The sequence below is a fragment of the Cygnus atratus genome, chromosome 1 (assembly GCF_013377495.2).
Source record: "Cygnus atratus isolate AKBS03 ecotype Queensland, Australia chromosome 1, CAtr_DNAZoo_HiC_assembly, whole genome shotgun sequence".
NCBI classification, from domain to species: Eukaryota; Metazoa; Chordata; class Aves; order Anseriformes; family Anatidae; genus Cygnus; species Cygnus atratus.
In genome coordinates this window covers 27,015,099-27,029,473 of record NC_066362.1, presented here as the reverse complement: position 1 = coordinate 27,029,473, position 14,375 = coordinate 27,015,099, and the positions used below count along the sequence as shown (strand labels likewise).

Sequence of the window (14,375 nt, the reverse complement as noted above, 5' to 3'; positions counted from 1 at the left end):
TCTGTCTATATATAAAAGCAACTGGCAGTCCCAGCGCATGTGAGGTCCTTGCTTTAACACTGACACTAAACATTAAGTGTCAGTTACCAGACAGACTTGCAAAAGCTAAATTCAAGGTAATGTGTTGTAGTCACTACAGTAAGATAGCTGTATCATAGTCAAAGAAAACGCAAGGGACAGTGACTGATGAACAGGGCTCTGATATGGTAGCTTAGAGAAAGAAGGTATGACTAAATTATAGACAGTGCTCTGCATTAGAGTTGTATGTGTAAAAGATACCCAGTTGACATTTAGTGCTGTGAATTAATGAAGAAAAGGGATTATAAATTGGGACAGGAAACCCTTTTTTGGCTGTTAAACAGTGCACAGATGTCTTCATATGGCAGAGATCCAGTGGAGCCTTGGGGAGCAGAGGAAATGGCACCAGCCTCAGGGTTTTTCCTGCAACCTACCAGAATAGACTGACATCAGCTGTGACTCAGGATTCTCCAAATTCTTGCTGGACTACTTCCTTATGCATTTGGAGACTTATTCACAAGTTCTCATGCCAGTAATCCATGTTTTAATGCGCAACCACACTTAGTCTTGTCATGTAGCCCCTCTAACAGCTTCTTGCAAAAAGTGATTCATTCTTTCCTTGAAAGCACAGGAAGACTGAAAAGTACACAGTCAATTTCTTAATGTAAGTAAGCATGAGGTAGGGGAAGATTACCAATCATAAGGAAGATGACCTTTCTTAATGCAAGTATAAACCACAGTAGCTTTATGACAGTTTGCACAGTGAGGCCCAGGAAGGACCTGAAAACAAGTTGTATGTTTTCATTTGTTTGCAAATATTTGTTCATCTGTTTATCAGGACAACAGAAAATCTCTCAAGGATATTGAAACTAGCGAGAAATGCTAAGTATTCAAGGTGGGACTGAAGATAAAAGCAGTCGAGTTAGGTTATTGTCCTAGGTGGGAACAGAAGCAGAACCTCAAACTGCAATAGAAAATAAATATGCCAGTTCGTGACTTAGCGTGAGTAAAAACCAAGATGCCCTTGTGGTGCTTCTAGTACCTGTGAAAAATATGAGGACAAGAATTCCCCTGCAGCTTGCTGGTGATGGCTCTGGTCTCTGCAGGCTGTCACTGCTACTGCTCTGTAAGTGAACGCCTTGCGGAGCAGGGAGAGCTAGACAAACCATCATACTGCTGTCATGAGCACACAGGCAGCACAACCGTATGAATTGCTGTCGATGGGTTTTGGTTTGGAAGCAGGGTGATTCTGGACAGCAAGACCACACTTCGCTTGCTGACGGTGCAGGTCACCTGAGGGTGTCTGTTCAGTCACCTGTGTTACTAAAGCATGGCCTGCAAAGAGGCAAGATTGAAGCTGGGGCTGCTTGTTGCTAAAGGCTTAAGTTGAAAAAGCGGAGAAAATATCTGGTAAGCTGTTGTTTAAGTGGGCTAACTGCTTGAACTCAAGTTGCATGTACACTGGGGCATAGAGCTGTGTTCATCACTGGTGTAATAATGAACTAAATCTGCAAAAAGGAAGGTGCCAGACAGCGTCAGATCTCAGAGGAGGCATGACTGGGAGCTGGTAATAAGGTATGCATATGACTATACATTAAAAGATGAGCAAATTAAATATTAAGTGTTTTATTAGCATATTAAAAAGACTGAAGTAATAGCTTGTTAAGGGACTTGTGTAGAACAATGCTGAAGATTTTATTAAACTTTGTTGCAATTGCTTGAGATGTATTTAGGCTTAATGGGTAGTGCCGATTCATGCTTGAGTGTTTTGGTAAGCAGGGAGACTTCAAAGTGCTTAGTGTCTGTGAGGTGTTCAAATAACTGAAATTGTGTGCCCTTTTCCTGTTGCGGGAATGAGCTGGAAGTCACACAAGCAATCAGCCTACGTTTTTACTTTGTAGTTATCTCTAAGTTTTCTGTGTTGTAAAGAGGAGTCTGTTTTGCATGATGTTGTTTTGTTAGCTGTTTTTAGAGCAAAGTGACTTCTGTAGCAGAACTGACTAATTTTTGTTTGGAGTGGGCTTTGTAACTTAGGAAATGATGGTTGTATCACTGCATGACCGGGGCTGCTCCCATCACACACTGAAATGGTAGCATGGTGAAGTGCATAACTTTGGGGCTGGCTGTGCATCACTTCCCGTGACCAGTTATAGGCACCTCCTCCCTCTTCCTCCCTTTCCCATTGCCTTTGTAGTCACGGGCATGTTCCTGCCACGTACCTGTTACATATCTTAAGATAAGGCATGGATCTTGTCTTCAAGGCTTTGGGTAGTAAGTTGCAGAACAATATGAGAGGTGGCTTTTGGCAAGCAGAGTTGAGAAGTGTTTTATAGATAGCAGCTTGATGGTATTCACTATGTGAAGAATAAGTTGTGGGGTAAAATACTGTTCGCTCTTCAGGCTCAAGAGATCCAGAAGGTTGATCTGTTCTCTCAGGTTATAAGAACAACCAGTGGTAAACAGACAGCTTCACTAATTTCCATATACCATGGCTGACTGTTTTGAGTGGAAGCTCTGGGAAAGCCATTAATAAACGGTGAACTAGCTTGTGTAAGCCAAGGTAACTAATTAAGGTATTAAATGTGAATTGTTTAGTTATGCTTAAGGTAATCTAATGTCCCTTAATCAAAGGAGTTCTGATGTGTTTTGTTGTATATAAGGAATATTTCCATTTATCTGAGTAAGTGAAACCTACCTTTTAAGGATGTTATCTGTGAAAATTGTCTTCACAGCATTCACCAAAGTACCTCTGACTTGGTTCGGAGCTGTCTGAAATACTTCATCCATATAAGCTAGTGACTCTTCTCTCACCTTCTCTTTTAAATGCTGAACTTTAATCGCATCATGTTCTGTTTGCACTGTGTATATGGCTGTATGCTCATTTCCCTTTCCAGGAAACTTTTGTTTCCCCTTGGTAGTAACCCTGTGATAACCAAATATGCATATGGAGAAATCACACAGTGTGTGTCATTTGGAATGTATGAAGGGAATCAAAAAAAAAAATAAGAGCACAAATAAATGATTGCTGGGGGTCATGTTGATGTACTTACGGTATAAGTTGTGTGACTACCCATGACAAATCTGATATGTGGGTGATCATGGACATGTATGTGCATGGTCAGTACTGTGACATAACTGAAGAAATGATGTAATACCTTATTAAAAATGTACTAATGTAGTTGGCTGATATCTATATCTGATTACGGTATCAGTGAACAAATAATATAACAGTAGAAATTAAGGAATATACAAGTTCCTCTGTAATTTGTCAAACACCTTTGAAGGATATTCTTTATCAAAGCACTGAAAACAAGGTTTTGGGTTCCCGGTGATGTTGTTGCTGCACATGCAGCTAGTGTGAGATGTAGTTTGCAACTGCGACTATAACTTTGTTTCCATAAATTTCAGAAAAATATGCCGCAACTGCAAATGTGGCCAGGAAGAGCACGATGTTCTCACAAGCAATGAGGAGGATCGGAAAGTGGGAAAACTCTTTGAAGATACAAAATACACAACCCTCATTGCAAAGCTGAAAAATGATGGCATTCCCATGTATAAACGTAATGTGATGATACTGACTAATCCAGTGCCAGCCAAGAAGAACATATCCATCAATACTGTGACTTATGAGTGGGCTCCTCCTGTTCAGAATCAGACACTTGTAAGTCAGACCCTCTTTTTCTTTGTGTTCAAGGCAGGAGTTGATGGGAGAGAAGAAGTCCACCTTACTAGAAATCTGCCTGTTGTAGTTCTTCTGTGTGTACCTCTTCTTTTTTTTCTTTCTCCTCAAAACTAAAAATATGGTGCCTGTTTACTGAGCCTTGCCTATACAATCTTGCAGATATGCATGTTACTCTGAGGAACTTCCTGAGAACCGGGGAGATGTTTTTTTTAATGGCAGATAACTCTTATTCCTATCTGAGGTCCCTGGACTGCAACTTCTCAAGCCTGTCTTTCAGTCAACTTGAAAAATTTGCATGGAGTGTGTGCTTAGAATTGTGTGCACATGTGTCCCAAAGCAATTTATGTCATGGTTTAAACTTAAGGGGAACACAGTCTTGTATAGGGCTTTTACTGTATATGGTAAGAACAAGTTCAGTGTTGACATCTCAAAGAAGAGCTCTCTTCTAGTATGCTTGCAGCTCAAGTAGATGAGATGTTAGATAGCCTTCTGAGGATTTTTGCTTTGCTTTTCAAGCTTTGATTGTTAATTGTACTGCAGTGTTGTGTGATCTATGCTGGAATCAAGTTATCTCTGACCTGCCTATCTAAATAGCCTCTTTCAATGAATGAATCAAACCTTGTGTAACCCTGTTACTTAACATTGAGTTACCGTTCTCATTTTTACGCTTGTCCTTGCTTTATTAAAACGAGAGCGCTTTTTTTTTTCTTTGCTAGAATTATTTCTGCAATGGGCTGTGTGCCACAGGCAAGCTATTTCAGCTTCAACTTCTTAAAGCTGTACTGGTAATCAGTAGTTTTAAACAGCTTTGAACAGACAAAGTGCTGTGTAAAATGCTAATTATTGTTTACCCTGAAAAGTAATAACTCTACATATTGTACATGTTTTAAAAAGCTTAAAAGGAAGCCTGTTTTTTACTTCGGGAAGAAGCCAGTTAATGCTTCTGCTGTATTTTGTCTCTATCTACTGTGTTTCAATAGCTTAATGTTTATATAAAGGACCTTGTTGCTAGCAACAGAAACATGTTAAAAACAGTAGAAATTATTTTAGTCATTTGCTTGCTTGAAAGGATAGGTCTACAGTTGAAATGGCATCTGATATCTAATTCCTCCTGGTTTAGGCTAGACAGTATATGCAGATGCTACCAAAGGAGAAACAGCCTGTTGCTGGCTCGGAAGGCGCGCAGTACAGGAAGAAGCAGTTGGCTAAGCAGCTGCCTGCTCACGATCAGGATCCTTCAAAATGCCACGAGCTATCCCCCAATGAAGTTAAACAGATGGAACAGTTTGTGAAGAAGTACAAAACTGAGGCTCTTGGTGTAGGAGATGTCAAGCTCCCTGGTGAGGTGGAAACTAAAGCTACTGACAAGAATAACGTGAACAGTGGTGACAGAAGCACCTCAGCTGCTGTGGGAGCAATGGAGGACAAGTCAGCAGATCAGAAGGCATCTCAGTATGTAAGTATAAGAAAGAAAAGACACAGCAAGAAGGTAGATTACCATTTGAGTGTTCTCTTTAGTCATTTTAATTCAATGAATTTGTTCATTTGGAATAGGGAAAATCTGGGGATGGAAAGAAAGAAGGGGAATTGGAAAACATTGTTAATGTCTGCTCAGAACTTCTGGTTTCTGTCAGTATTTAGTATGGTGGAGTAAATAACTTCCCAGATCCCAGATGACTTTCTCATGCTCATTACAAAAAAAAAAAAAGGGGGGGGGGGAGCTAGCTTGGAAAAATAGCAGGATGGCTTGGCTTTTACAGAATAACAGTCAAGAAAAGTGTATAATCTTATGGACTGACTGCTACACTTTTCTCTTCTTGAAGAGTTTAGTTTAATTTTAGTTTGTGATAGACTGTTTTCTTTCTTAGAAGAGCATCAAAATTGCCCACTTGTCAAATTGTGCTTAAAACTAAATGAAACTAAGTAATAATAAGGTAACACCTCTCCCTTCCGTCTCCAACAAGCCAAACAATATAAGAGCTGCTTTGACTAGTTTTCTTTTCAAAATCGGAAGTATTTTTCCCCATTGACATCCGATTTCTGCTGCGTAATAGCTCACCAAAAAAATGAGGTTAATTTTACATAACTTCATTAATATTCCTAAAAGTACAGCCTTGATAAAGCTTTACCAATGAAACAAAATTCTGCTGTGCCTGGCTCAGGTACCAATTACGAACACAAACTAAGGGTCGGATAACTGAAGTAACATTAAACTAGTTTCTTTCCAGTGGTTCTTTAAGCAGTCTTCCATTGTTTTCTGATGTTAGACCTTCACATCAATGACAAAAGCTCCTATACTTTGACGTCCACAAATGTTACTAGTCTGTAACAGATTGCAATTATTTTAAACCTGATTTTAAAAAGATAAAATCAGGTCTCCACTACTAATGTAAACGTACTTATAATAATTGCCTTTGTGTGTTTTTTGTTTAAAGAATGATTTTGTCACAATTAAAAGCTGAATTACAAATCTGGTATTCAGCAGAATAACCTTTACATTTAGTAAATTCTAAATTTCAGCAAATACATCAGAAAAAAATCATCGAAAGCAGCAATTCTCTTTGTCTCTTAGCCTTCTAGGCTGAGGATTTTGCAAGTGGTAGGTAAATGGATCATCTTGCACTGATCTGGGTCTGTACTATAAATACACCTTCTACTTGACTCATTTTGGATTATGAGTCTGGAGTAGAAAGAAGAGTCAAAAAGTTTTATATACATTTGTACCTCTGCTTTCATATGTTCTATAAGCTATTTTTTCTCCACTTTTGATGTCTTTCTGTGTATATTTTCATTTGCTCATCTGAAGCAAGTGTGGGGATGTGTGTGTGTGTACATACGTATGCACACACAGTCAGAAACTCAGACCATTTGTGGCTGGACTTGTGGTAGTGTGGATTGTGGAGATAACCTTTCCAGGATGTTAAACCCAGTCCACAGACCAACTGGAGTGCAGGATGTACCAGACTGATGATTAAATCATAGATTAAAACTTCTGTTTCCATTACATAAACCACCTGTGTTCTTTGACTTGATGACAAAACCCTTTCTCTAAGCAGGTATCGAGCACAAGATCAGCTATGAACTCATAGCTACAGCAGAAATGGTTCCAATGTCTGTAAACTTTGTAGTCCCTTTTCCGTAATTACTTTCCCACTCCAGAATTGTGTATCACAAAATATTGTATAATAGCCATAAATGACTAGCATTCCTAAAATGCAGCTTTAAACAGAATGAGTTTTTCAAATGTTCACAACTTTTTTTTTTTTCATAGAATCATTTAGGTTGGAAAAAAAACTCTATAAGATCATCTGGTCCAACCTTTAACCTAGCACTGTAACGTCCACCATTAAACCACTGCACTAAGCACTACACCTACGTGTTTTTTGCAGACCTCCAGGGATGGTGACTCAACTATTTCCCTGGGCAGCCTGTTCCAATCCTTCACAACCATTTCAGTGAAGAAGTATTTCCTAATATTCAATTTAAACCTCCCCGGTGCAACTTAGGCCATTTCCTATTGTTTTGTATTGTTTAGTGCTTGAGAGAAGAGACCGATTCCCCACCTCACTGTAGCCTTCTTTAAGGTAATTGTAAAGAGCAATAAGGTCTCCCCTGAGCATCCTCTTCTCCAGACTAAACAACTCCAGCTCCCTCATCTGTTTCTCGTAAGACTTGTTCTCTAGACCCTTCACCAGCTTCGTTGCCCTTCTTTGCAAATGCTCAAGCACCTCACTGTCCTTCTTATAGTGAGGGGCCCAACACTGAACACAGTACTCGAGGTGCAGCCTCAACAGAGCTGAGCCCAGAGGGACAATCACCTCCCTGGTCCTGTTGGCCACACGGTTTCTGATACAAGGCAGGATGTCATCAGCCACCTGAGCACACTGCTGGCTCACATTCAGTTGGTTATTGACCAAATCAACGCCCATGTCCCTTTCCAGTGGGCAGCTTTCCAGCCACTCTTCCACCAGCCTGTAGCGCTGCATGGGGTTGTTGTGCCCCAAGTGCAGGACCAGGCATTTAGCCTTGTTGAACCTCATACAGTTTGCCTTGGCCCGTCAGTCCAGCCTGTCCAGATCCCTCTGCAGAGCCCTCCTACCCTTGACCAAATCAACACTTGTGCATAGGTTGGTGTTTGCAAGCTTACTGAGGGTGAACTCAATCCCCTTGTCCAGATCATTGATAAAGATAGTGAAGAGAACTGGCCCCAGTACTGAGCCCTGCGGGACACCACTCGTGATCTTTCCTCACCAGTGCTGCAGATAAGGCTTGATTACTTTTTGCTTATGACCTATAAGTACACAGCCATAGCTTTGTTATGTATACTTGTCTAGGTCTACTTGGTTACCTTTGATGGAGGCTTCTTACTCTTTATGTTCTGTGAGTGTCACATGCTCAAAAATCCAAAAGGCAATTAAAATTTATAAATATTCACAGTAGTTACAAGACTGTGAATATTGCAAAATATAATAATCCATCTAAGTAACACTAGTGTTGTCAGTGTAATATGCATCATCGTGATGTGACAACTGCTGTGCTATGACATACGTCACATCACTATCCGATTGTGGAAGTAAATCAATACTGTAGGTTCAGTATGGGCAAGTGGGATTGATTAAATATTTAGGTAATGTGGAATTTCTATAAACATACCTCTTCAAATAATTATTTAATTTTTAATAACCTCTTTCCAGTCCTGCTATCGCTGCAAACTGAGCATGAAAGAAGGTGACCCAGCTGTCTATGCGGAACGTGCAGGATATGACAAATTATGGCACCCAGCTTGTTTTGTCTGTTGCACCTGCAGTGAACTTCTAGTAGACATGATCTATTTCTGGAAGAATGGCAATCTGTACTGTGGAAGACATTATTGTGACAGTGAAAAACCCCGCTGTGCTGGATGTGACGAGGTAGGAAGTATCCCAGTCCTTTGTTTAAGCGCACAAGTTTGTGGTACTGAAAAGCTAATAAAACTTTCCTAAAATATTTCAGCACAGGGGCCCTAACATCATTTTACCAGTTTTAGCTGATCGTAGTTGCAAGGAACTGCAACTGATATGGACACTGCTTCCAAGAGGTTCCATAGTTTGTTTTGGATTCGGAGGGGGGTTTTGTGTAGTCTACAGGAGCATAGGATATGGGCATATACATGAGAGTAAGTCTTGTATCAAGTCCCAGTTGCACAGTTGTTTGCTCAGGAAGTGCGCTAGGGGGAGCACCTCACTAAATTACACCTTAAGCAATGCACAGAGAACAGCCTGCCTGATGTCTTTGGTATCTACCGGCTCTTAATAAATGAAACAGAGGCTTTGGAAAACGGTCAAACAAGTGGATACTTTCACTTTTGTTGAAGTCATTTGAAACGGGAGAACAGCCATCAGTTCCTTGCAAATTACAGAACATCCTGAGGCTAGCTTTAATACAGGTATTTGAATAGCATTTCCTATATTAATGTTTGTGCATTTTCCTCATAGCTAATATTCAGCAATGAATATACTCAAGCAGAAGGTCAAAACTGGCATCTGAAACACTTCTGCTGTTTTGACTGTGACTGCGTTTTGGCTGGAGAAATCTATGTAATGGTGAATGACAAGCCAGTCTGTAAACCATGCTACGTGAAGAACCATGCTGCGGTAAGATCCTCGCAGACACAATGCTGTGAAGGAAGAGAACTTGAAGAGCTTGAAACTCTTACCTTCTTCCCACAGTGGGAGTATTTGAAATGTGTAAATTCAATATAAGTGTAGGTCCAAAATGGTCGTCTCTTTTTGCCTTTGAAAGAAACATTGAAAGCAGACAGGTACCACTCTGTGAATACATAAACTTGACTTTAGGAGTGGGGAAGTGGTTCAGAAAATATCTTTAATTTTACCAGTGTTGAAGCAGGATTGTGTAATAGGAGAAGTAAAGTATGTGAAAATGAGCAATGCTGCTAAGTGTCTAGTTCGTGTTCATTGTGACCAGCAGGTTATGACTTCATCTGGTTTGCTGAAAGCTTGTTATGGCAACCACAATCTAAGTACATTGTTTCTCTGTATTTCTAAGCCCATGAGTTACACAGGAGACTGACTCACTGGATAAAGGCAAGAAATTGTGAAAGGATGCTAGTTCTCAGTTCTTAGTTATGAGCTCTAATCTGAAGTGATAGTCCGTCCATCTATACCAGTTAACTAGCTATTAATTGGGAGTTCAGTCTTTTCTGCATTTAGGCTGTTTGTATAGTTAATGGAGAAAAAAACTGTTATCATCTGGTGGCTGATACCTTTTTCTAAGCTAGGTGTAAGGAATTCTCTTCCAGAGAGGCTTTTCTCTCTTAAAACACTATGGCCCTGAGATCTAGAAAATGATCTTTGGCAACCGGAGCTCAAGATGTATTCCATCCAAGACTTTCTAATATCCTTTAATTCTTTGGCATGCCTTTATAGCTGCCAATGCACAGGAGCATATATTTGTAACTGATCTCTTCAAATGCGTGGGTTAATATATGAAGATCTGTGTTGGGTGTGACAAGCCCTTATCCTGCTTTGGGCACTGGGAAATCATAACCACCATAACTGTCTTAAGCTTAGTCCCAGCAGCAGCTGACTTCCTATGTATGTTTTTAATCTGTTTTTTTTTTTTTCGTCAACCACATTTTGGTCAGAAACTATGGTTTAAAAATAAAGGAAAAATCAAAAGCTGAAGACTTATTTCAAAGGCTTCTTTTGACACTTGTCTGTATTCTTTGAAAACATCTAAGAATTCCATTTTTTGTTGGAGTTGTAGAGAGGTTGTGCATGCTTCGTTTAAGTGATTTTTTTGTTTGTTTGACTTTTTCTCTAAACAGATCTGCCAAGGCTGTCATAATGCTATAGATCCCGAAGTTCAACGTGTGACATACAACAACTTCAATTGGCATGCTACGGAGGAATGTTTCTTATGTTCCTGTTGTAGCAAGTGCTTAATTGGCCAGAAGTTTATGCCGGTGGAGGGGATGGTCTTTTGCTCAGTGGAATGTAAGAAAAAGATGATGTCGTAAGAGAAGACATGCACAAAACTAAGCATTGCTGTGTTCCAAAGGCTCTTGCATTTCTACTGTAAAAATACATAGTACCTGGGCATTTAAAGATATTGAAAGTACTAAATAGCATTTTCCCAAAGATTGTTTTTAGTGACTAAAACTTGCTGTGTAATTTTCATTCCTTAGCTATAACACTTTCTTCTTTGGGATTTTGTTCCTGAGTCTTATGTCAAATGTCTTCATATATCAGAAATGTAGGGAAAAGTGTGTTACGAACTCTATACACTTTAAGGGAGCTCTTCACCATGAAGGATCTTTTTGCTGTGTCTTGTGTAATGAAAGAAGAAAACATGAAAGTGGTCCATTTTTTCTTGTGTTATATGATCATGTAGCTCTTCCACTTTCAGTTTGCCAAATTAATTTATCATGTCTTAAAGTTTCTCAGCTTTCATCAAGCACTTTAGACAAAATGATCAGCTTTACTGCCACATAGTCCACTAAACCTGAAGTGGGGAGGGAGAATGAAGTTTGTGGGTTTAAAAAAAAATGTAGTTTTTTGTTCGTTGCTGACGCATGGATTATTGAGGAGTAGTGACTATTCATATCTACTTTGTAAAGTAACTCTACACCAGTGGAAAAACTGTTTTAGCTCATGTTTCCTTCTTATAACTTTTCATGCATGGAGAAGTTTTCATTTTATGAATATAGAAGTTACTTTGTAGCGGTTTCTTTTTTTTTTTGCTTCTGTCTTTTCTGTGTTTTTTTTGTTTGTTTTTTTTTTGGAGGGGAGGAGAAGGTAGAGGGAAATATAAAGGGAGGTCTTTCACAAATTAAAAAAAAAATGATCCACCGCCATTTGTGGTTGTCACTCTTATCCTTTCAGAACTGGCTTCTGTTTTTCATGAATGTGCTTTTCATACATTGTGCCTTCTATCAGAGGGACATGGCACAATACCATATGGATAAGTCATGCTGCAAAAGGTTCATACTTAGGCTTTTGAATTGTAAGTTCCAACCAAAGCAGGAAGAATTCTCTACCAGAAAGCTTCCAGTATTTGAGTTAAAAAAAAAAAATAAAAAAATAATAAAAAAAAAAACAAAGCTGTGTATCAGGTTTGCTTACTAGATAAACCAAATGAGTTGCTTCTTATGGTGGTCTTTTTTTTTTTTTTTTCCACCTCCCCTTAAAGATTACAGATCTACAGTGAAAATTGTTAGCTCTGTGCCAAACAGTGAATAAAGCATCTTTGGCCTGAAAAAAAAAAAAAAGAAAGAAAGAAACTATGCAAGTTTTCAGGGGGGGTTTGTTTGTTTGTTTTTCGGTTTATAATGCCTGTGTTGTAACACTTGCAAATAAAAATTAGTGTTGCTTACTTGAGTTGTCTGCTGATTCAGTTCTTTCTGAATTGCTTTTTTTTTTTTTTGGGGGGGGGGGGAGGGGGCAGAGGAAGGGAAATATTCCTAAATATCTGTTTAGCTTTGGCAATATTACAGGCCTTAAGTTTTACTGGAAGTAATGTCAAGTGCTTATTGTTGCATGCAATAATGTGGATGCACTTAGGTGCAAAACAATGGGTCTAGTTCAAACAGATACACAACTTCAAAAGCTTTTGAACAAAAAGTAAATTCACACTAACTTTTGTTCACATTCATTGTTCACATTCATTTCTTGTTCACATAACTGAGGTTATTGCTGGAAACCATAGGTTATATTTTAAGACATGGGACAGGAAGTTTTGAATTCACAGATGAGCTGTGAGAATAGTTGGGTGCTGAGAAATTGAAGTGCTTTGTGAGTACAGCAAATATACAACATCGGCATGAGATATATATTTGTTTGCTCCCTTATGGCTCTTTTCTTGGGAATCTGATGCATCTAGGTGTTTCTGGTATGGGGTAGCCAAAATTTAATATATGTACATGGACACAAATGGACAATTGGAAAGAATCATATCACAGGGAGGTCAAGTGTAATGTGCAGATGATAGAGGGGAGACAGATACTGCTGTGTGACTGTGCAATAGATCAGGAGATAATTAGGAGCAGTAAATAGTTCTTCTAAGGAACAAGGAAAGGATTTATGTTCCTGTGGATAATGCTTCTCTTGGTAGCTGAAAGATGGGCAAACATAGGAGCTTGAAAACAACTGTTGAGGAGGCTTCATTCTGTCACTACCGTAAAAAAAAATATTGGCAGTTGTCTTTTTTTTTTTTCCTTTTGTATTTTTTGGCTATTTTATCATGGAGATCCTTTTATTCTATTTATCTTTGTAAGCTAAGAATAGAACCCAGAATCTTCTAAATACTTTGGGAATAAAACTGCATACTTTGCAGATGAAACTTTGAAGTCCAAATACAAAAGTTGAATTTCTGCTCTTAAGAGTAGAAGTATAGAACGTCTTTGGTAAGAAAGCCTTTTAAGTACTTATTATAAAAACATACTTTTCAGGAACAGTTAATTATTTGCAAGAGACAGCATGAAGAGGCACTCAGGCAGCTGTTTGTCATGGCACTGACAGTGTCTTACTTGGTTTTAACTCTTTGGATTATGACTACCAAATGAAGACAGTTTCATACTAGAGGACAAGTTTGGCTCTAGCACCTTGTCATTATCAGTATGTCTGGGAAGGAAAAGCCCAAGTTTACCTTCAGGATGTAGCCTTTTGCATGTCTTTATGTTCAGCTTTGTATTTTATGTAGCTACTGAGACTTTGTAGGTTATGACTCCAAGCTGAGTTTTCTTGGGAGTGGAGTTGTGTTCTTAGCAACACAGCTAAGAACAAGTAGGCTGTGGAGAACAAGTAGGTTTGTACAGTAAAACAACTTAATAGGAATTGGTGAGCAGAAGTGGGCTGGGAGGTATGCAATGACATGACTGAGACATGACTGAATTAGCAATAGAGAAATTCTTTGGTGAGCCATCTTCCTTGATAGCTGCAAACAACATTTTTTTTTCTTTAATTCTCGGCATTTTTCCCTCATATATAGATAATCGTACAGCATTTGTATGCAACCTTCCAAGTGTCTATACATATAAAGTGAATATGGTAATGTGTATCTATTTGTAGGTACCTATTATTTTTTCTGTGGATTATACCACCTCATACATTAATCTTCATATGTGCTTGTGTGTTATAGCACAGATAAATAGTTTTGAGCAGTCTAATATGACACATGCATATTCTCCACATATGAAATCCAAGAGCTGTGCCTGTTCTGCAGAGCTGTATGCAGCCTTTTTCCTGAATGATTTAGTCTGGATGTTAACACTACTGTGTTATATTCTTTTCAAGAGTTGGTAAAGGATTTGAAATACAAGTACAACTCGTTCATGTTGGCATAAAGGAGGATCTATGGAAGTTGATTTAATTAGAGCTATGACTGATAGTGACAGTAGACAGATATGGTTCTGGGGAGTTGTTAAAGAATATGAACAATGCATCAGATTCATTCTCTTTGAGGTGTCTTATTCAAACTCCGGAGTGAACTAAGAGACGTTGTTTGTTCTTTATTTTTCTCTCTCTCCCCTCTTTTGTCTCTTACAGAATAACACACGCTTGCAATCTTTTTGTGTGGCTTGAACCAAGCATCAAAAAGACAATTCTATCACTGACTTAATAGAGACATCTGAGAACCTGATGTATGGCAGCAGCAGTCAACCTTTTCCAAGACTCCC

General features: G+C 38.9%; 1 protein-coding gene across 1 annotated transcript in view; it reads left to right on the top strand.

Annotated features, from left to right (window-relative positions):
- Nucleotides 1-12,073, top strand: part of TES (testin LIM domain protein) — a 28,914-nt gene extending 16,841 nt beyond the window's left edge. The window contains exons 3-7 of the mRNA XM_035544368.2: nucleotides 3,427-3,679; nucleotides 4,821-5,156; nucleotides 8,395-8,610; nucleotides 9,175-9,333; nucleotides 10,527-12,073. Of these exons, the coding sequence (XP_035400261.1) occupies nucleotides 3,427-3,679; nucleotides 4,821-5,156; nucleotides 8,395-8,610; nucleotides 9,175-9,333; nucleotides 10,527-10,718 (1,156 nt within the window). The 3' untranslated portion in view covers nucleotides 10,719-12,073. The remainder of the gene's footprint in view (nucleotides 1-3,426; nucleotides 3,680-4,820; nucleotides 5,157-8,394; nucleotides 8,611-9,174; nucleotides 9,334-10,526) is intronic.
- Nucleotides 12,074-14,375: the final 2,302 nt, after the last annotated feature.